Here is a 24,521-nt window from a genome sequence, read left to right as displayed (position 1 = left end):
TTGAGTTGTTTCTTTTAATTTTGTAGATTCACTGGATCTATGTTATCTTTGCAACCACGACTGCCTTAGGTACCAACGTCGCAACACATCACGACTTTTATTTTCTTCGTACGGTATTTCAACGAATTATTTGATGTAAATATATGCATTGAACGGTGTTTTTATTGCGTTTACGGTCGAATGAACGCAATGGGATACAGACATTCAATATACAGCGCTTACAGCGCTGTATATCAAATATGTTTGTATCAAATTGCGTCCATGCCACCGTAAACGCAATAAAATCATTGTTCAAACCCTATTCAAATAGAAAAGCTTTCAATCTTCTCAAAATGGTTTTTACACTATTAGATGAGGGAGTAACTGACTCCTATTTAAGGTACACATGTACAACTGATATATTTTAATAGCATAAACATTCGTTATTAAATGATTTCAAAAAATTGCGTGGAAATTTTACATGGACTGTGAACGCGAATATTTATAAGCTTCGACATGTCGGGAATGGAACAGGGACAATCAGGTCACATTTTTATAACCTTTGATGTTTTGAAATCGAACGGGGACAACGAAACAACACATTGGTAACCTTTGATATGTCGAAATTGGAAGGGACAATGAAGGCACACATTTATAAGCCTCAACATGTGCAAATGGACCAAGGACAACGAAGCAACATATTCATAAGCTTCGATATGTCGACATGGAACGGGTACAATGAAACCATATATTTATAAGCTTCGATGTGTGGAAATGGGACGGGGACAAAGAATCTACATTTTTGTAAGCTTCGATATGTCGAAATAGAATGGAAAAGGAACCCATATTTTTGTAAAATCGGAAAATCTGTATATCAGGTTATGTTTAGGACCATACAACTTAATATAACCGTGTACAACCCGTATTTCTGGTACCCTGTACATGTGCGTTAAGCAAAGTATATCAAAACAACAAAACACCGAAGAAGATATATCAAATATTAAATCTTAAAGTGAAAAGTCAACAATGAAAAACTTTAAAACTTTTAAAAATTATTTTTAACATCTGTACCAAGTTTTTCCTTGATGGCATACGTTTGTATTGTATTGGTTATATATGAAATAGACCATACTTAGTATGTTGGCAGCTCTTTGTTTAGATATCTTTTTAAATATGTCTTACATGTGTATTAATCTTTTGTGGCGTGTTTGTTATCAAATGATGATATAATGACAAGAAGAAAGTGCAAAAGTAAGTCACAAGTAAGCATGTGTACGTACGAAACCTTATACTGCGAGCATTTCCATGTCCCACCATACTGTCCCTCTTCTTGTAATCTATCAATTAAACAGCGATATGAATAATGGAAGCAACTATTATGTAAAAGTTTTGCATACGAGCCCTGATTATACATATTTACATAAATGTAAATAATTATGTAAATAATTAATGATTTCCTGCCTGCTGACAAATAGTAATGAATGATTCTGGCTTTAACATAATGCCACTATTATAAACGTGCTTTCTTATCATTAATGAGAGTTACACCTCTTCCTTTGTCAAAGAGTACATGTGTTGTGTCTAGACTAAGACGATATTACCATATACGTCATGGTTACCACAGTCTGCAAGCTAAACAACTCAACCTGGTAACAACAATAACAACTCCAGCAATATAGCGAATTGTAACATGATTCTAGCGACTATTTCCAGTCGGGATAAATATCTGGGACATTCGCTCCATAACACACTAATGAAAACTAGATTCATATTTCGTAAATTATTTGAATTAAGCAGTAATAGTATAAGATAATTAAATCCGCTTTAAGAGTTTTGTCACGTACACTAATATTCTAATAGCTATCTTCACCATCCCCGACCTTATAGAACATGTATTAGTTAAGGTAGTGTAGGATACTAACATGGAATTATAGGTTGGTATCGGTGTAGGAACAGCAGTCTTATTGATGTGTATACAACTAAGTCCTAAAATAGAATGAGATTGTGTATGAACAATGTCGGTCATCACGATAATATCAACCTGCCTAGTCGTATGAGGAAAGCTGAGTCCTAGAAATACACTTTACTGCCGTGCTATATACAAATATATTTTGATAGAAATTCGTCACAGATTTCGACCGTCTTTATCAACGAAATGAGGTTTTAGTGTTCAACGAGACGCGTGTTATATTGTTGATTTTTAAGTGAATGTTTGTGGCTAGCTTTATTGACAATGTTTAAAAAAGTAGCTTAACAACTATTTCCCGGTTTGATATCAGCGAGTTTAAACAACTGTCAACAGAAATACCCAAAGAAGACGGCTTCTAATGTACTGCAGTGCGGTAGTTTTACCTTGCTACAGACATACTATGTCCTCTATCTACTATTACGAGGAACCATGTATTAGAACCATGAATAATTAGATGGCGTCATTGCATTGTAAATGTACGGAAGCGTATTAGGGCCACCATAAAAAAAAATTAAATCGTACATACGATTTACGAATTCCTACATACGGATTATTAATTCGTACGTACGATTTACTAATCCGTACGTACGGATTACTAATTCGTACGTACGATTTACTAATTCGAACGTACGATTTACTAATCCGTACGTACTTTACTAATCCGTACGTACGAATCAGTAAATCGTACGTACGAATTAGTAAATCGTACGTACGAATTAGTAATCCGTACGTACGGATTAGTAAATCGTACGTACGAATTAGTAAATCGTACGTACGAATTAGTAATCCGTACGTACGAATTAGTAAATCGTACGTACGATTTAATTTTTGTTATAGTGGCCCTAATACGCTTCCGTATAAATGTATTCCTTAAAAACGTGATAAAACAAAATAAAGCCGTGAATTGTTTAATTAAAAGATGTCCTTAATTGTTAATATACACCACAAAATGTAGCAAGTTCATGCAAGCGACAAAAAGCAATATTATAAATAAATAGGTCAGTACAACAACAATATTACAAATTGATATATTTTCTTGTTATAAGCAAATAGACACGTCAGAGTAAATATGTTGTTTGTTATATAAGCCAGCGTAAGCCAGCGTATTTGTTGTTTGTTATGGAAGCCAGCGTATTTGTTGTTTGCTATGTAAACCAGCGTATCTGTTGTTTGCTATGATGTTATAGAAAAATCATGCAGAAAAATAGTGATTTTTTCGCATTTTACCATTTAGTGGGCTTAATTTTGTTTTAGCACAAAAACCCTCTTTAAAGATTTTGGGGGTAAGTTTTGGAAAGCTTGTAAGTCCACACCCTTTTTATTTGGTTTATACATCCATAAGAGGTCCAGGAGCGATATTGTGTGACGTACAATTTCAAAATGACATGCGTATAAATACATAAAAAATGAATGCAAAGTGTGATTGCTGCCACCGGTGAGCTTTCGCAATAATTGATTGCACTTGGTTTTTTTTTATGTAAGTCAGCGTACTTATTGCATGTTATGTAAGCCAGTGTATCTGTCATTTATTATGTAAGCCAGTGTATCTGTCATTTATTATGTAAGCCAGCGTATCTGTTGTTTGCTATGTAATCCAGCGTATCTGTTATTTGTTATGTAAGCCAGCGTATCTGTTTTGTTATGCAAGCCAGCGTATCTGTTGTTAGTTCTGTAAGCCAGCCTATCTGTTATTTATTATGTAAGCCAGCGTATCTGTTGTTTGTTATGCAAGCCAGCGTATGTGTTGTTTGCTATGTAAGCCAGCGTATCTGTTGTTTGCTATGTAAGCCAGTGTATTTGTTGTATGTTATTTAAGTCAAGGTCTTTGTTGTTTGTTATGCAAGTCCAGCGTATCCGTTGTTTATGTAAGCCAGCGTATCTGATTTCTATGTAAGCCAGCGTATCTGTCGTTTGCTAAGTAAGTCAACATATATGTTGTTTGTTATGCAAGCCAGCGTATGTGTTGTTTGCTATGTAAGCCAGTGTATGTGTTGTTTGCTATGTAAGCCAATGTATTTGTTGTATGTTATGTAAGCCAACGCATTTGTTGTTTGTTATGTAAGCCAGCGTATCTGTTGTTTGTTTTGTAAGCCAGTGTATTTGTTGTATGTTATGTAAGCCAACGTATTTGTTGTTTGTTATGTAAGCCAGCGTATCTGTTGTTTGTTATGTAAGCCAGTGTATCTGTCATTTATTATGTAAGCCAGCGTATCTGTTGTTTGTTATGTAAGCCAGTGTATCTGTCATTTATTATGTAAGCCAGCGTATCTGTTGTTTGTTATGTAAGCCAGCGTATCTGTTTTGTTATGCAAGCCAGCGTATCTGTTGTTTGTTATGCAAGCCAGCGTATGTGTTGTTTGCTATGTAACCCGGCGTATCTGTTGTTTGCTATGTAAGCCAGTGTATTTGTTGTATGTTATTTAAGTCAAGGTATTTGTTGTTTGTTATGCAAGTCAGCGTATCCGTTGTTTATGTAAGCCAGCGTATCTGATTTTTATGTAAGCCAGCGTATCTGTCGTTTGCTAAGTAAGTCAACATATATGTTGTTTGTTATGCAAGCCAGTGTATGTGTCGTTTGCTATGTAAGCCAGTGTATTTGTTGTATGTTATGTAAGCCAACGCATTTGTTGTTTGTTATGTAAGCCAGCGTATCTGTTGTTTGTTATGTAAGCCAGTGTATTTGTTGTATGTTATGTAAGCCAACGTATTTGTTGTTATGTAAGCCAGCGTATCTGTTGTTTGTTATGTAAGCCAGTGTATCAGTTGTTTGCTACGTAAGTCAGCCTATCTTTTGTTTACTTTTTAAGTCAACATATCTGTTGTTTGGTATGTAAGCCAGCGTATGTGTTGTTTGATATGTAAGTCAACATATCTGTTATTTATTGTGTAAGCCAGCGTACCTGTTATTTATTTTGTAAGCCAGCGTACCTGTTGTATGTTATGCAAGCCATAAACATAATTCAGAACAAGTGTATCAGAGATCAGATATAAGATCTCAGAGTTTCGCAGGTATAAAAGCTGTCTTTTTAATATTTTGGTCAATAAAACTATTTTAAACTTAATTTATGGTCAAGATCATTCATTTGAATAAACCCAAGCATACTACAAGCCAAATATTAGGTATCGGGACCTTTTGGTTATTGAAAATAAGTCATATGAATAGTTTAGTGTATTTGACCCATGTGATATTGAATGAAGGTCAAAATCATTCATTTGAACAAACTTAGCCATTTACATCAGCATGGTGCAGACCCAATATCACAGAGTCACTCTACATAACGAAAACTGATAATGTGTCAATGCTTTATAACTAAACCAAACGTCACTCTACGTAACCAAAACTGATAATGTGTCAGTTCTTTATGACTAAACCAAACGTAACTCAACGAAACCCAAACTGATAATGTGTCAGTTCTTTATGACTAAACCAAACGTAACTCAACGCAACCCAAACTGATAATATGTCAATTCTTTATATCTGAACCAAAAGTCTCTCTACGTAACCCAAACTGATATGTCAATTCTTTATAAATAAACCAAACACCGCTCAATGTAACGCATACTGACGATGTGTCATTTAATCCTATTTCAGGTAAAGAACCCTACGCTAAGGGCAGACAACACCATACCTTTGATATTCTTATATATAGACACTATACAAATGGGTTTGTGTGAACCTCAGACGATTTTCAAAAATTGTATAATTATAAGACTGTAACAATACGCAATAGCATTTTTTTGTAGTTTAAACTAATATCACAACCCAATTTGCAAGTAAACACATACTAATAACACAGTGGGTGGGTGAGAAGTTTTAGGAGTGATAAGGCAGTAGGTTGGGGGACTCGATCTGTACTACAGAACAAGTAACTTATACAAACTGTCATTGATTAAAAAAGAGCGCAATATATTACTTTTGTGTGCGCTTTGATAAAGGCAAACTGTCATATTATGCTTATAAACATACAAGATACTTGCACATTTCACTTTGTAACTCTTATGCATTCCTCTATACAATTGTAATAATGTCATGATTTATGCTTTACAATAATTCAGAATAAAGTCTACCTCACTGTAACACAAATCACAATTAAACGACTGTAACAATACGCAATAGTATTAATTGTTTGTAGTTTAAACTAATATCACAACAAAATCCAGAATTGGTGAACAGTGTTGAATATAGACATGCAGCATCTTACTGGTGTGGCTGTGAAGTTTCAGTGGCCACAACTGGACTCCTCCACTTATCCCCTACTTTGTCTTTCCCCAAACACTCTTCATTCATAATGTCTCATACTGCAATTCCATTTCGAGTGATGCAAGTGATTTACTGTGTTTACACGTTTTGTAATTCATTGCACATGTTTTCCATTGATATGTATAGAATATTTCTTTTTTTCTAGTTTCATTCTTGCTTTCCTTTACAGCAAAATATAAAACTGTGCTTTGTCATGGCTTAAACCAGTAATTCTACTACAGCTCAGCTCCTCTTCTCAAACTTGATCCATAAACCTTCATCAGTTACCATATTTCCTAATTTACTGATCTTTGGCGGGCACTAAAATGAAAATTCAAAATCATAAGATCAAATAGGATTGCTAACATGATCAATTAACGGTTATAATTTATAACCCACAGGTGTGACACACATGGTGAAACAACATAAGAGACAGCTTATCCCTAGTATTAACAGAACTTTTATCACCAGATTGATGTTTTCTGTTTTCTCCATTGAATTCGTCGTTATTTGGTTTATAAATGTAATAGAGCAAAGACAAACTAATTTCGATGCACACTTGCTTCCTACACTATTTTAAATCATTTCACATCGGTAAAGAATTTTCGAAGCACACATGAAAATATTGATGTTCTGATATATTATGATAATAATATATTTATAATATATTATATCGTATGAAATGCATATGATAAAAAAAAAAGCCGAAAAAAAATACAATTATACAATTGAAATATAATTGACAGAAAAACCAAACACGAAGGTTTGTGATATGGTCAGATGACTTATTGTTTTCGGAAATTTTGTTTTGTTTGTTTCATTTTCGAATCCTACAACAACCCACTATGGAAATCTTAGGTCGATATCTTAACATGAGGAGATCACTTACATCTGTTCTTGCAGAACGGACTGGCCTGAAGGATTGCAGGACCTGCGCAATACACATCTTTTGTTCCATCAGTGCTAGTCGAATACCAATACAGCTTCGGGGCCCAGCTCCAAATGGGAGATATGTGTAAGGATCCCTATTAGCCTTGGCTTCGGCTGTAAACCTGAAACACCGACAAACATTCTTCTAAAGGAAGAACCCTTTAAGACCAACTTATATGGAACTGATTCAGCTTAGGTTTCCGAGGGTAGTAGGGAAATCAAATGTGCACACCAACAAATACTAGTGTTAAAGAGTTGAGGGCACCCTACTCCTTGTTGAAATATGGATAACATAACTTTCTTTTAAGTTCATCTACGCTGACCAATATATTAACGGTTGATGGGAGACATCTCCACATGATTGTAAACTAACCCACACGTGAGTATAATGCAATCAGAGCAAAATTTGGATGAGGTAGATTAAATAGAACTTCTATTTTAAGCACGCTATAGTGAACATAGGGCACCACATATTCCAAATTAAGCCAAAAAAATACATTAAGGACTAATTGAGCCAATCAGTTGCTGTTTCACATGAACCAACTTCCTACAGAAAATGTGTTTCTGAGGTTTGTAACTATTTTCTTGAATTATTAACATATGAGATAGGTACATCATATATACGAGAATAAAGATTAATGTCTTAAGATATGATAACAAAAATAAACACTGAAAATAGAATGAGGTAGGACTGCATGTGAAAAAAGGTGGTGTACCGTCCACTGTACAATATCAGGGTTACTATTTTCGAGTTCTTATATGCCATTTAACCTGTAAAATAACATTCTTTCTCAGGAATCGAAAATTGCAAGCTATAATATGACCTAAATTTCACGTAATTGAACGTCAAATGGCCGATGGAGGGAATTGATTCACGATAGTCATACTGTAACATATGATAAAACATGGTAGTTGTGCAAGTCCTTTAAGATACAAAGAAGTTAAAACTCACCAATTTAAATCTGATATGTAAAAACAAAATCATAAAAAATCTGTTTTCCAATTTTAGTAGAAACCACATAAATGAGAACAAGAAATACAGAATTTATAATATGCATGCTATAATTTTGCCAAATTTTAAATGTCAAAATGATAGAGTTCGGAACTTATATTACTTTTATATGTGGGCCAGTTTCCAGCCTAATATTGACATGGACAGACATCTGCTTAAATGAACCAGCCTTAACACAAACAGTAACTATGGTGAAGATTTTTAAGGGCATATTTAATGTCGATAACATTGGTAGTGATCAGTGCTCTCACCTACATATTTATAATTGTAATAGTACCTGGAGGTCAAAGATCATACCTTTCGGGGTCAAACTTATCTGGGTCAGGCCAGTACTTTGGGTCCATCTGTATGGCTCCTATTGGCATGGTCACAATCATGCCTTTTGGGATTTTGACGTTGCCAATAACCACATCACGGCTGGCAATACGGTCAATTCTAACAGAAAACATAAAACAATCATTACAAACAATACATGTAAATTAGGTAGAGTTATAACCCAATGACCACATCACGGCTGGCAATACGGTCAATTCTAACAGAAAATATAAATAAATCATTACAAACAATACATGTAAATTAGGTAGAGTTATAACTCAAAGTAATGTTTATCGTTTCCCCTGTGTCAGTTTAACAAATAGCGGTGGACAATGCTACGAAAATTTGCATTAAGATAAAAGTTGTGTTGTGTGATCCTTTACTGAATTCTCGATTTTGACATTATTTTACATAATTAATATGTCTTCACCGAGATATGGAAATTTTCATTACTTTATATCCTTGGCAGATATAACTGTTATCTATTGATATGCAGTGAATGAAACTGTTTAAGACTTTCTGTTTAACTGTAGAAATAATAACACAAATTAAACGCCATATGCACAAACTTCAAGTCACGGTCAAAAGTCCTCTTAATATACACTCATGTAACTTACATTTAAATTTAAACTTCATTTGAATCATTTAGCTATTAAATTTGCCATTAGTTATTCAATTTCAATTTATTTTTAGAGAGAATTTGAATCATTGATAATTACACGTGTTAAGAGATCATTAGATAGATGGTACCCTTTCCTACATTTTGCGCACCAAGTGCGTACTTCCGCACTATTTCCATAATTTTTCCTCATTTGAAAAATATGCATTGATTTTTTTATTACACTTCTATTTAAAGATTATTTACTCGTTGGTTGTTATTTACACTTCTATTGAGAAATTATTTATTGGTGATTATTACATTTCTGTCTAGATATTAAAACTCAATGATTGACAACGTGTTAGGAGTTATTAGACTTCTGTTTAGAGATAATTAATACACAAAATATTCTTAACGGTCTGAGGGAGGCCTTATGTAAATGGCTTCAACTGCAAACATTGCACAGGCAAACTGTTCTCTGGAATGTGCATGACCATACGATGGAACATATTATATGGCATAAATGACATGGTCTGCTATGCAATACGCCCTTTTATACATACATAATGTGTAATACCACTGTTGTGGCAGCCTAAATTAACATCAAATGAGTATATCATTAGCGAAAAGGAGTTTCACTTATGATCATAATTATGGAATGATTACACTCCTCTAACAAATACCAACAATACAGTACGACAGACAGGGTGTATTCGACACTTCAGTATGACACAGAGTTGATATACAGAGAGTGTTCATCACACTTCAGTATGACACAGAGTTGATATACAGAGAGTGTTCATCAAACTTCATTATGACACAGAGTTGATATACAGAGAGTGTTCATCACACTTCAGTATGACACAGAGTTGATATACAGAGAGGGTGTTCATCACACTTCAGTATGACACAGAGTTGATATACAGAGAGGGTGTTCATCACACTTCAGTATGACACAGAGTTGATATACAGAAAGTGTTCATCACACTTCAGTATGACACAGAGTTGATATACAGAGAGTGTTCATCACACTTCAGTTTGACACAGAGTTGATATACAGAGAGTGTTCATCACACTTCAGTTTGACACAGAGTTGATATACAGAGAGAGTGTTCATCACACTTCAGTATGACACAGAGTTGATATACAGAGTGTTCATCACACTTCAGTATGACACAGAGTTGATATACAGAGAGAGTGTTCATCACACTTCAGTATGACACAGAGTTGATATACAGAGAGAGTGTTCATAACACTTCTTCAGTATGACACAGAGTTGATATACAGAGAGAGTGTTCATCACACTTCAGTATGACACAGAGTTGATATACAGGGAGAGTGTTCATCACATTTCAGTATGACACGGAGTTGATATACAGAGAGGGTGTTAATCACACTTCAGTATGACACAGAGTTGATATACAGGGAGAGTGTTCATCACACTTCAGTATGACACAGAGTTGATATACAGGGAGAGTGTTCATCACACTTCAGTATGACACAGAGTTGATATACAGGGAGAGTGTTCATCATATTTCAGTATGACACAGAGTTAATATACAGAGTGTTCATCACACTTCAGTATGACACAGAGTTGATATACAGAGAGAGTGTTCATCACATTTCAGTATGACACAGAGTTGATATACAGAGAGTGTTCTTCACACTTCAGCATGACACAGAGTTGATATACAGAGAGGGTGTTCATCACACTTCAGTATGACACAGAGTTGATATACAGAGGGAGTGTTCATCACACTTCTGTATGACACAGAGTTGATATACAGAGAGAGTGTTCATCACACTTCAGTATGACACAGAGTTGATATACAGAGGGAGTGTTCATCACACTTCTGTATGACACAGAGTTGATATACAGAAAGAGTGTTCATCACACTTCAGCATGACACAGAGTTGATATACAGAGAGAGTGTTCATCACACTTCAGTATGACACAGAGTTGATATACAGAGGGAGTGTTCATCACACTTCAGCATGACAGAGTTGATATACAGAGAGAGTGTTCATCACACTTCAGTATGACACAGAGTTGATATACAGAGAAGGTGTTTCATCACACTACAAATTTGATCTCAAATTGGATAATAGCATATATATTTACCTAGATGCAGCAGGAAAAATTCTCGATGTCTCCTCGATAACCATTTCCAGGTATGTTAGTTTTTTGATGTTGTCATAATCGGCAGGTTCCTAAGACATATAAAGAAGATTATTTCAAAATAATAAAATATGGTGTTAATATGAATATAACACATGAATAAACTTAATCTATAATTTCAACAAAGGTTAAAAAAGCAATAAGGAAAGCATAGTTACCGATCGTCAGCAATACTATTTATTTTGGTACACTGCAATTTTAGTGCATAGCCGAATCCAATCACAACTACCATACTTGTCGTAGAAAATGATATGTTTACAAAAACTACAATTAGTCAACAATGTTTAGCTGAATTCTTTCAACATGAAAATCGCCAAAATAATATAACCGTTTAAAGATGTACGTTTACAGTAAGTTATCACCTTTCCCAGATTATCATCAATTTCCTGTATGACTTTGTCACAGATGTCAGGATGGATAGCCAGATGGTAAAAGACAAATGTCAAGCTGTTAGATGTTGTGTCATATCCCGCAAGGAAAAACAGAAGTGCCTGGGACCTGATCTCGGAGTCAGAAAGCACTGAAACACCACAATTAAACTATGTTATGTCACTGAAAAAAATTGATTTATTTCTTTTATCGTAGTAAAAACAAATGTTATGTTCATCTAGCATCACTGCCGAGTCCCCGATGGGGGAGGACTGGAGGGAATTAAAAGCTGTATGGTGTAATTGTATCTATTATGAAATACAAAGTTAAATGTGGCTCTCACTTCTGTGTCTTTTGTTATATACTATTTACTTTTCTATACAATAATGACAAAAGCTTTGAAAAGAAAATTTGAAAATAAGAACGTAGTCGTAATAGTCAGTCTAACATTTATTATCTAATCTAGAGTATGCGATCTCTATAAACCTGTTCGAAACAAAGACACTTGGTCACATTTTCACATTATTGATGTCACACAAATAACAGTGAATGCATTATATTACATTTTCAGTTTATACATCTGATCATGTGTTATTATTATTCTAAGTAACATCAAATTGCACTCTGCGACATTGATAAAACATCATATTACACACTCGTGTGATTATTCTGTGAAGTCGCGTGATTTCTGCCAAACAGTCTTTTTAGACACATTCCATCAGTTGAGCGAGAGTGCAATATAATGTTTTTGTCAAAGATGAGGCATGTATGACGTTTTGATGACTGTCATGGAGTAGCATGCACTTAGGCGTGGGTCATATCATTAGTATTCTGTGCTCTGGTTTTGATACCGAAATGTAATAAAACATACATGACACTTTGTTGCTCTTGATATGATGATATATGGGACGAAGATGTCCAATATCGACCAAAGCCGGCTAAGAATGACCATTTTCTCTTTTGTTGTTAAATTTTGATAAAATAAATTAATGCTACTCTATAAAATCAGTAATTTAATATACTACATTACTTACTGTTCCTAGATGACCATGAATTTGCAGAAACGCCTTCGCTTTTAGTATTCTCTTCCTTGGCTGCTTGAGCATGCGCCATAAGTTCTAAGAAATCTGCATACCTCTGCAAAATAAATAAGACAGCAAGATCATGGTCAATGGGCAATCATAATATGAGTGACAACCTATAAGAAAGAAAATTAAAACAGAATTTCTCGCAAGTTGTGGAAAACTCGATAAAATATGGGCTGGCTCCTATTTATGACCTTTTATGAATAAATACTTTCAATATACCATACCCCTTCCATAAGTCTTCAAAACTGGCTGACGATACCAGTTCACTTCTAATTTGTACGTATTGATATGTTTAATCCAAGGTTGTCTCCCTTATTATATGATGGTGGAAAAGCCGTGGCTTGACAACAACCTGGCCTTATCAGTAGCTCTTTAACCACATTCTATCAATTTAATGACCAAGGCGATTTTAAGGTTGTAGTTTTTTTCATTGTATTTCATTTCAAATCAGATTCCAAATGAAGTATACATGTAAAAGGTAATTTCATTATTACTAAATAACTACCACCTTCGGAGAAAAATAAAATCATATCTATCAATTAAATGAATAATCATTTTAACTAATAAGTTGTCATACTGACGTACCCCTGGATTCTGTCGCCTGTCTTTTAAAGCTTTTTCAGTTACGGAAATGAAGAAATCAGTTGCATCTTTAGTCAGATTGATTCCGGCAGTCTGAATAGCGCGAGGAATCCAGTTCATAAAGGGGAAGAATACTGAAAATAAAACATCAATGTTAAAGAAGACGCACAACTGAGGAAAACATTCCGTGTCATGCAGAGGTGGCGAACTCGTGCACATTCACCACAAATAAATACCCCATTGTCTTAAAGACTTAAAGAGTCATGTAACCTTGTTTCATTGTTTGTGTCATGGGTTGGGAACATTCTGTCTAGATCGATACTTTTATAAATATTTTTGTAACTATGAACGTGTGCCACAAGAAAAATATATTTACATATTTGTTTTTATGTCACATATTCTATATTTAGCTATATGTGGATACAGTTTTGTGTATTTATACATACATATACATTTGTATATAAAATGAAGTTAAATAAATCTAGTCCTTGTGAAGAAGTTCCAAAGATAAAAAAAAATATGTTGGTATCACGAGTGCTTTAATTCACAGCTGCTAGATTGGAATGCTTCGCTCTCCAGAAGAGCTCTCGGTATATCAACAGATGTGCTTTAAAGTCATTTAATTTATATCTTATAGATAATTCTATCGCCATAGGAATTTTTTAACATTTCTTTTTACAAAAGCTGCATACAAATTTTATAAATGGAGACATAAATTTAAAAACGGAAGGTGTTTTTCTTTACAATTAGATTTACTTGAACATTCTAAATCTTCGATACAACTGGTACTTACAATAGATTATCCCGAGAACTGCTGCGACTTTGGAATCGGAGAATACTTTTACATGCTTAATGAAAGGGTCATTTGGGTCTCTCTGAGAGTTTACCTCCAACCCAAACGCTGTTCGTGCAATGATATCCATAGTATAGGCCCCAAACGTTCTGCAAACGTAGTATCAGTTTTGTTAAATTTATGTATTTGTTAAAACCAATATCTTTAAACCTCTTAAAGAAATCAATATAAACCTCCTCGCCCCCATACTTGCCATTCGACTTCATATGTATAATACAATTAATGTCTACTTCGTAAATTGGAAAATGTATGCTTTAAACACAAAGTCTACCTGTAAATACATCTAAAGATATAAACACTCCAAAATGTAAATATTGGTAATATCTGCACTAAAAGGTCGGTTATCCGGAGATAGGTACAAAGCGTAGATGTAGTGTATTAATCATATTTCATGTTAAAATTGTCACGAGACATAGATTGCGTTTACAATCATGTGATTACAATTCAGATTAACATACAGTGAATGGGAGACCACAATTCAAAATCTAAATATATTAAGGCATACTCACACTTTCAAGCTCGTGTCCTCGCCTTTAACTGCCTTTTCCTCTAAGTTTGCAAGCAGCAAGTCCCCTGCTTGCCTTATTAGTGGTCCCATCTGAAAGATATCACAAAATACCTACATACACATCAGTATAAAGACTATGAGTGATTACATTCCTATCCTATATGTATACATAATTTCTATTGTACTGGGTGTGTCAGTACTTGAATATTAATAAAATAGTGTTTAAAATAAATTATGATTATAATTCAAAATCAATGTTAATATGGCAACAAGTCACCACAACATGTGAGAGAAGAGTTATAACTTCACCTAAGTACATATTGTATGTGAGAAAACTGTGCTCAACAAGGGGAAGCAACTTCTGTAACTCTAGGTCAAAGCCAGATAATGCCAGATATTACATTAGAACTTTTCAATACAAGTTAAAAGTTACATAGCGTAGCGACAAAAATGAGTTATATCTCAGCATACAACTATTTCGTTCTTCTAGAAGAAAAAAACCTTATCATCAATTTCAATATTGAATTTCACAATGACATTAATCTCATTTACAGATTGTCCATGTCACTATTCAAATGAATTAAAATGTGACATGCAGGTCGCTGAATATCTCCGACAAAAAGTCAACCAGCAGAGTCTACACCGTAACTTGGGCTTAACGATTTTCAACTGGCAAATGCGAACATCTCGAAGGCCTTACCGCTCTTAATTTCTTTCCACTGAAGGTTGGAGTTATGACATTTCTGACAAATCGCCAATGGTCATCTTTGAGTGTTAGAAGAGAATCCCTAAGAGGATCATCCATCTGATCAAAATCCTAAAAGTAACAAATTACAGGTAAATGTATTTGGAATTACACGTTATGAAAAAATAACCGATTATTGTTGGTTGTTGATCGTTTTGCTTTACGAAAGAACATTTGTAAAATAAACATTTCAATCACGGAACATATTTCAGTTCAAAATATGTGTGACTTCCTTAGCGAGGATGACCTGTAAACATCATAAGCAAATTATATTATTGACTTGTGATAATTGATAATATTATACAAACCCTTCTGTTGACAAAACTGTTGAAATCCTTCACTAAAATTTCTTTTAGTAGTTCTGGATCCCCAATAAATAGGTTAGGGTACTTTGCTTCAAACGTCCTAGTGGGAAAAGGACAGACATTACGATCGCATTTGGAAATTTAAAAATAATTTTCTATAGATATCCTTAGAGATAGATAACATTACAATACAATTATTTTGTAGAATACCACAAATACTTTCAGTAAAATAGAATTTATTCTTTACATGGTACCAGTTAACATCAATTTTTACATCAATTGTACATACTCGTTTAGATGTCTTGATAACTACATCTACATATTGCAGTTTTAACTAATTTGCATTTACTTGACTTACCCAAATATTTTACCATATTTTATGTATAGGTCCCTTTCCGCTTTGACTATACCCTGGAAGAGGAAGATGAATACACTTGTATGTCAGACAGGAAAAATGCTCAACCTCAAATTAATACTATTAACAGTACATTTCATCGTAGTACCTAAAACTAGATCTTCAGATCAAATTTCTATTACTATTCTAGATTAAATGACTATAACTTCTAAAATCACTACTGTAGATAAAGGCTACAAATATAACCATATTGTTAGATAATAGGACTAAAACCTTACTACGTAGATAGGATAACAATTACAACACATAGTAGAAATAGACTACAAATACTTATAAAACTAGATACTGCTCTAAACTAGGTACCATTAACATAATACTATATACTGATACAACCTATACACACTACTGTAGATACATAGACTACAAACTATAAACTACTGTAGATACATAGGACTAAACTTCATCTATACATAGCTACAAACTTAACACATACTTTAGATACTAGGACTAAACCTATAACACACACTATGTAGATACATGGACTACAAACCTCAATAACACACTACGTAATTCATAGGACTACAACCTATAACAACACGTAGATACATAGGAAACTACAACTATACTACTAACCACACTACTGTAGATACATAGGACTACAAACCTATAACACACTAGATACATAGGACTACAAACCTATAACACACTACTGTAGATACATAGGACTACAAACCTATAACACACTACTGTAGATACATAGGACTACAAACCTATAACACACTAGATACATAGGACTACAAACCTATAACACACTAGATACATAGGACTACAAACCTATAACACACTACTGTAGATACATAGGACTACAAACCTATAACACACTACTGTAGATACATAGGACTACAAACCTATAACACACTACTGTAGATACATAGGACTACAAACCTATAACACACTAGATACATAGGACTACAAACCTATAACACACTACTGTAGATACATAGGACTACAAACCTATAACACTACTGTAGATACATAGGACTACAAACCTATAACACACTACTGTAGATACATAGGACTACAAACCTATAACACACTAGATACATAGGACTACAAACCTATAACACACTACTGTAGATACATAGGACTACAAACCTATAACACACTACTGTAGATACATAGGACTACAAACCTATAACACACTACTGTAGATACATAGGACTACAAACCTATAACACACTACTGTAGATACATAGGACTACAAACCTATAACACACTACTGTAGATACATAGGACTACAAACCTATAACACACTACTGTAGATACATAGGACTACAAACCTATAACACACTACTGTAGATACATAGGACTACAAACCTATAACACACTACTGTAGATACATAGGACTACAAACCTATAACACACTACTGTAGATACATAGGACTACAAACCTATAACACACTACTGTAGATACATAGGACTACAAACCTATAACACACTACTGTAGATACATAGGACTACAAACCTATAACACTACTGTAGATACATAGGACTACAAACCTATAACACACTACTGTAGATACATAGGACTACAAACCTATAACACTACTGTAGATACATAGGACTACAAACCTATAACACACTAGATACATAGGACTACAAACCTATAACACACTAATGTAGATACATAGGACTACAAACCTATAACACACTACTGTAGATACATAGGACTACAAACCTATAACACACTACTGTAGATACATAGGACTACAAACCTATAACACACTACTGTAGATACATAGGACTACAAACCTATAACACACTAGATACATAGGACTACAAACCTATAACACACTAGATACATAGGACTACAAACCTATAACACACTAGATACATAGGACTACAAACCTATAACACACTAATGTAGATACATAGGACTACAAACCTATAACACACTACTGTAGATACATAGGACTACAAACCTATAACACACTACTGTAGATACATAGGACTACAAACCTATAACACACTACTGTAGATACATAGGACTACAAACCTATAACACACTAGATACATAGGACTACAAACCTATAACACACTAGATACATAGGACTACAAACCTATAACACACTAGATACATAGGACTACAAACCTATAACACACTAATGTAGATACATAGGACTACAAACCTATAACACACTACTGTTGATACATAGGACTACACACCTATAACACACTAGATACATAGGACTACAAACCTATAACACACTAATGTAGATACATAGGACTACAAACCTATAACACACTACTGTAGATACATAGGACTACAAACCTATAACACTCTACTGTAGATACATAGGACTACAAACCTATAACACACTACTGTAGATACATAGGACTACAAACCTATAACACACTAGATACATAGGACTACAAACCTATAACACACTAGATACATAGGACTACAAACCTATAACACACTAGATACATAGGACTACAAACCTATAACACACTAATGTAGATACATAGGACTACAAACCTATAACACACTACTGTAGATACATAGGACTACAAACCTATAACACTCTACTGTAGATACATAGGACTACAAACCTATAACACACTACTGTAGATACATAGGACTACAAACCTATAACACTACTGTAGATACATAGGACTACACACCTATAACACACTAGATACATAGGACTACAAACCTATAACACACTAGATACATAGGACTACAAACCTATAACACACTACTGTAGATACATAGGACTACAAACCTATAACACACTACTGTAGATACATAGGACTACAAACCTATAACACTACTGTAGATACATAGGACTACAAACCTATAACACACTACTGTAGATACATAGGACTACAAACCTATAACACACTAGATACATAGGACTACAAACCTATAACACACTAGATACATAGGACTACAAACCTATAACACACTAGATACATAGGACTACAAACCTATAACACACTAGATACATCGGACTACAAACCTATAACACACTACTGTAGATACATAGGACTACAAACCTATAACACACTACTGTAGATACATAGGACTACAAACCTATAACACACTAGATACATAGGACTACAAACCTATAACACTACTGTAGATACCTAGGACTACAAACCTATAACACACTAGATACATAGGACTACAAACCTATAACACTACTGTAGATACATAGGACTACACACCTATAACACACTAGATACATAGGACTACAAACCTATAACACACTAGATACATAGGACTACACACCTATAACACACTAGATACATAGGACTACACACCTATAACACACTAGATACATAGGACTACACACCTATAACACACTAGATACATAGGACTACAAACCTATAACACACTACTGTAGATACATAGGACTACAAACCTATAACACTACTGTAGATACATAGGACTACAAACCTATAACACACTACTGTAGATACATAGGACTACAAACCTATAACACACTAGATACATAGGACTACAAACCTATAACACACTAGATACATAGGACTACAAACCTATAACACACTACTGTAGATACACAGGACTACAAACCTATAACACACTACTGTAGATATATAGAGCTGATTCTATTTGATGTTTTAGTTTTACTTGATTTTTATATATTCTTAGATTTCTTTTACTCACCTCAGACATAAACATTCCCATATTCCCTATCACCATGGTAGGTTTTGGACCATCGACGCCCATCTTCTTAAAGATATCATATTCCCAGGTCATATACCTACAAATAGTATACGATTGATATAGTATCGAAAATTCCTGCTTCAAATAACGTTCACTTGATATTGATCACATTAAAGTCAACACAGTATTAAACTCGAAATAGTAAAATTATCCAGATTTTTCAAATAAACATGTAAATAGTATATATATACCTAAATATTGAACACCTTATATAGATATCTCAGTTTGTCATTCAAATTGTGTCCTTTATACAATATGAGGGTATATTAAGATCATTACAAAATGTGCATTTCTCTCTTAAATTATTACCTCGTATGTTTTGTTTTTGTTTTGTTTTTGCAAAATATACCCTAGTTCAATGCCATATTATGTATTATATTCTCCAACACTTATAAATAGAGTATGCATTGTTGAATTACCTTGAACAGGTCAATGTAAGGTATTCTATGGATTGTAAAAAGATAACCAATGGAAACTGAGAGTTAAACCCACCTGATGCCACGTCTACTTTGTACCTGTACAAGTAACTGCATACTAGGTAATCTTAGATGTCATTACTGGTTGATTTATCTAAATACAAAGGTGCAACCACTAACATGTACTCAGGAAAAGTATTGTGTTCTTCCTTGGCATGGAGCATATAGCTCGGCTATACTTTACATTTCTAGTGCATTGATACATCATTTATCCTGGGAGTCATGAAATAGATACCAAGTGTGCTATCAATCCGAAAGTGAATAGACCCATGGAGAGATAGGACCACCTTACAGTATTACTTACACACACATATATATATATTACTTACACGATGTATGCTACTATCATGGCCACAAATAGAATGATTAGCTGGGCCCAGAAGGGTATATCGACCAATCCAAGCACCAACATACTGCCTCTAATTTGCCTTTCCTCTTCCTGTAATGATAAATCATTCAAATTTGTTCAGACCACCTCCTCTCACACATTTCTAATCACAGTTTAATTGTTACGAATTGTCACTGTTTTCTCTTTAAAGAAAGTGTAAAATACTTTGTTTTAACAAAGGGGTGTACCGCTTCAACGATTTTATATAGTAGTGGTTAACATCGTTTTTCTATGGTTCAAATTTTCATGAAAAGCCAAATGGACAAAGAATCCTTTTTTCGGAGTGACTATAAAACTGCAACAGCTTTATCTTATAGTACCATTTTCAATGTTTCCATCGTTCACGATTTGACTAAAGCTTAAAAAACACTACCCTTTTCTTCATAGTGCCCTTTATAAAATTGGTCAGCCGGATCCCTGAGGTTTCAATGTAACAGCTTTATTTCATGAAAAGCGGAGAAAATACTGATTGACTGTAGAATACATTGTACTTCAGTGATAGGTTTTCTCTCGTTTTGCCCATGGCTGTCGGCCCGTTAGTGCATGGGCATCATTATCGAGTTAAGGAAAAAAAAAAGAAAAAAAAATGAAAAAAGAAAAAGGAAAAAGGTCAAGTTGTTAATCCAAATTGACCCGAAAGTTAAAAAAAATTTCAGCTTTTTGGATAGCTTTTTTTTCTTTTGTAAATAATCGAAATGAAACGTAAAGAAATATAGAAAAACATATATGGCGACTAAGGTTGTGGATATCGTTGGCATGGAAATGAATGTGGTTTTGTGATGTTTCTCGTCTGTTTTCCCGACAAAACTCGATAAGTTGACATAATTCATAACTACAGGATAACACATTTGAAGGTAATACAATTTATATTTAATGAAATGAATACGTGATAACTTTAAGTGGCATTGCCGAGTGGAATGGCCGACACTATCAGGTGACAGAAAACATGCATTGAAACGTATTCACTCAAAATAGTTAGTCACTGACATTAATAGAGGATAAAATAATGAGAGAATTTGTGGTTTTCATTAATAGTTATCACATATTTTGTCGGTGTTCACGGGTGTGCAGTACTCTCGTTTCATGAAAGATAAATTGTTATCCTATCTGCATGTGCGTTAACAACAAATTACACTTTGGTAACATTTACCCATTTATTTATCCACTATTATTGTCGATGAATAACTAATTTTGTGTGAAAATGTTTCTATGCATGTTTTCTGAATAACCTTTTTCATCGGATAGTATCGGCCGTTGCAGCGGGCAATACCCCTTAATCAGAGATTATACAATCAGATATACACGTCGCTGCCTTAATGTAAAACGATAAATCTAACTTTTGCTAACATTTCCCCATTATTGCACCCTCTATTAACGTAAGTTAATAACCAATGTTGTGTAAAAATGTTTCCTATACATGTTTCCTGAATAACTTGTTTTCACTTGGTCTCCTAACGAGACGGAATTACACGAGCATACCATATTGTTAGTATGAGTTTATGTATGTGTGTAATTACCCTTATCAGGCACTATAACGTATGCCACTACCGACAAGGCTAGTACATGTATTGTAGTTGTGTTTATATGTTGTGTCTTTACATAAAGGGAAAGACAGACACCTGCCTTTATCAAATACTGGCGATACCCTGTCTGGCAATACATGTCGTCTGCAAAGCCTGTAACAGTGTATTGATACCGGGGTCAAGGTGGGTTTACCCGGTTACCCGGAGCTATTTTCCATATAAGGCAACGTCAAACACTGCGATCACGTATACATTTTATAGACACACATGTCCTCAATACTGACATGTTTTTTTTTAAAGTGCTTTTTCATTTAGCACTGTCTGACGGTGTTGAGTGGACGGACTTCATTATGAGTCAAGTAAAAAGATAATTGATGCTGCATGCATACATGTACGTATCTAAGTAGCCCGAGTTTCCTCTGGCTCTGACACCAGAGATGTCAGGGCCAGAGTAAACTCGGTCAAGTAATATCCAAGATAATAATTTGAATTGACTGAAAGTACAGCTTTTATCAGCTCGTTGGGATAGTATATATATATAAAACATATGGAAAATAAGGTAATCGACATCTATATGAAACTACATACAAATATATACCTAAGTACATAGCAATTGTGTCAGCTTTAGTTACCGACACACTCGTTAGTTGATACGGCGATTTATATGACATTTACAATTAAGTGACTGTTGTTGTAAATGGACAAAGACGACCACGACCTAAATGTCGCGGTTTAAATGATAGAAACATGTTTTTACTTGCACTACGTTCGTTAATGATTAATCAATCAATCAATTCCATAAGGTACTAACTTAATCATATTGGTCTATATTCGCTACCACTTCGCAAATACGAATTAGTGTAGGTGCGTAATTGTTAGATACATGCATATGCTTTAACTTATCAGGTACTAACGTCTAACAATACTACAAGACAAGTACATGTAGTTGCGTTTATATGTTGTGTATTTACAGAAGACACTATACGCGTACTTATGATGTGAGCTGTGTAGTTATAAACTAGAAAGTAAAAGACCGGCACCTACCTTTGTCAAATACCGGTGATACCCTGAGTGTGCATACAAACTGCAAAGCCTGTATTTATATACAATAAGGAGCCAATGTTGGTTTACCCAGAGGTATTTGCCATATAAGGCAACGTCAAACACTGCGATCACACAGAGCTCGATGTATTATGCTTTCTATTTATAGCTATTATCGTATGTGTGATGAGACACACGTCCTCAATACTGACATGGATTTATAAATACTTTCCGCATTGTACTTACCTGCAAAACGTACACGTATTGAACGCGTATAAAAGCATCCACTCCACGCTCTGTACCATGCAGAGATGTTCTTTAAATGTTCCCTTTGATCTAGATAATGAAAACTGCTTTATTGCATCAATTGAGTATAGATTCATTTTTAAAGTAAGCCCTACGTGTCTAATTTATACCAAAAACTTTATTATTTTGATTAACGTGTGGGACATTACACCGACAGCATTCACAACACATTGTTGGTCAAGGTTTTTCCAAGATAACGTGTTATTTTAGCCGTATATAACAGTAATAATGCGGCACATCCTTATATGGTCAGTATTTCAAACTGGTTTAAAAGATCCCTTATTTAGTCAACCCCGTGTTCCGCAATAAAACTTTAGTATACACTATTGCATTCCAAACACAATTACATTCATGTATTATTATCACAACACATATAAAAACAAAGTATTCTCAAATAGAAAATTATCAATATCAAGTGTTGACAAATTGGATTGGACAACAGGCTAAGCCTATATTAGTCCTTTCCTGTAGTTTTCTGAACATATGGATATAGCAAGTATTATGCAGTGGGAAAATAACTTAATTACCTGATATTGTATATAATCAAATAAAACACATTCTCATTCACTCTTCTACTACCATGTATTTATGATGGATTTATAGACATAATTATTACTTATACATTTGAAAGCGTTTACTTTTTAGGATAAGGACTAGTGTTAGAAAGTATAATTATCCTTGATATCAATAGGCAATGGCGCCATATAATAAAACATGTAGATTAACATATCCTAGGAAGTTATAAACTATCATGGTGCGATGTCGAATATTCAAATGAAGTTGATATCGGAAGAAAAAATGAATTGCATTTAAAACATTATCACCCCATTTACAGGAACCATCATCAACCAAATGATCCATACATTTATTATAATTCAAATTGCTGACTTTGTTACATAATTGACATAAAGCATTATTAAGACTGCGAAGGCTACACTTAATAAAAACCTCTGAAGTTATAGTTAGAAGTGCTTTTTCAGTTTAGATTTAAGGCTAATTTTGATAT

The 24,521-nt window shown here is 34.2% G+C and overlaps 1 protein-coding gene across 1 annotated transcript; it reads right to left on the bottom strand.

Moving 5' to 3' along the window:
- Positions 1 to 2,842: 2,842 nt before the first annotated feature.
- On the bottom strand, positions 2,843 to 23,339 carry LOC117329029 (cytochrome P450 3A24-like). Its single transcript, XM_033886715.1, has 15 exons — positions 23,213 to 23,339; positions 20,587 to 20,696; positions 19,722 to 19,818; positions 16,031 to 16,083; positions 15,676 to 15,772; positions 15,323 to 15,439; positions 14,624 to 14,712; positions 14,055 to 14,203; positions 13,265 to 13,395; positions 12,626 to 12,728; positions 11,585 to 11,742; positions 11,166 to 11,254; positions 8,428 to 8,565; positions 7,078 to 7,240; positions 2,843 to 6,509 (listed from the first exon to the last, which is right to left on the bottom strand). Exons 2-15 carry the CDS (start codon positions 20,667 to 20,669, stop codon positions 6,432 to 6,434), a joined length of 1,545 nt encoding a protein of 514 aa, XP_033742606.1. The 5' UTR covers positions 20,670 to 20,696; positions 23,213 to 23,339; the 3' UTR covers positions 2,843 to 6,431.
- Between the last annotated feature and the right edge of the window lie 1,182 nt (positions 23,340 to 24,521).

This window comes from Pecten maximus, chromosome 6 (genome assembly GCF_902652985.1).
Source record: "Pecten maximus chromosome 6, xPecMax1.1, whole genome shotgun sequence".
Classification (NCBI taxonomy): domain Eukaryota; kingdom Metazoa; phylum Mollusca; class Bivalvia; order Pectinida; family Pectinidae; genus Pecten; species Pecten maximus.
The sequence above is the reverse complement of the archived record's forward strand: the minus strand, read 5'-3'. Positions and strand labels throughout refer to the sequence as shown.

Coding starts and splice junctions, on each gene's coding strand:
- LOC117329029 (XM_033886715.1), bottom strand. CDS start 20,669: ATGTTGGTGCTTGGATTGGTCGATATACCCTTCTGGGCCCAGCTAATC. Junction 14,713..15,322: donor GTGGAAAGAAATTAAGAGCG/GTAAGGCCTTCG, acceptor GATATCTTTCAG/ATGGGACCACTAATAAGGCA. Junction 12,729..13,264: donor ACAGGCGACAGAATCCAGGG/GTACGTCAGTAT, acceptor TTTATTTTGCAG/AGGTATGCAGATTTCTTAGA.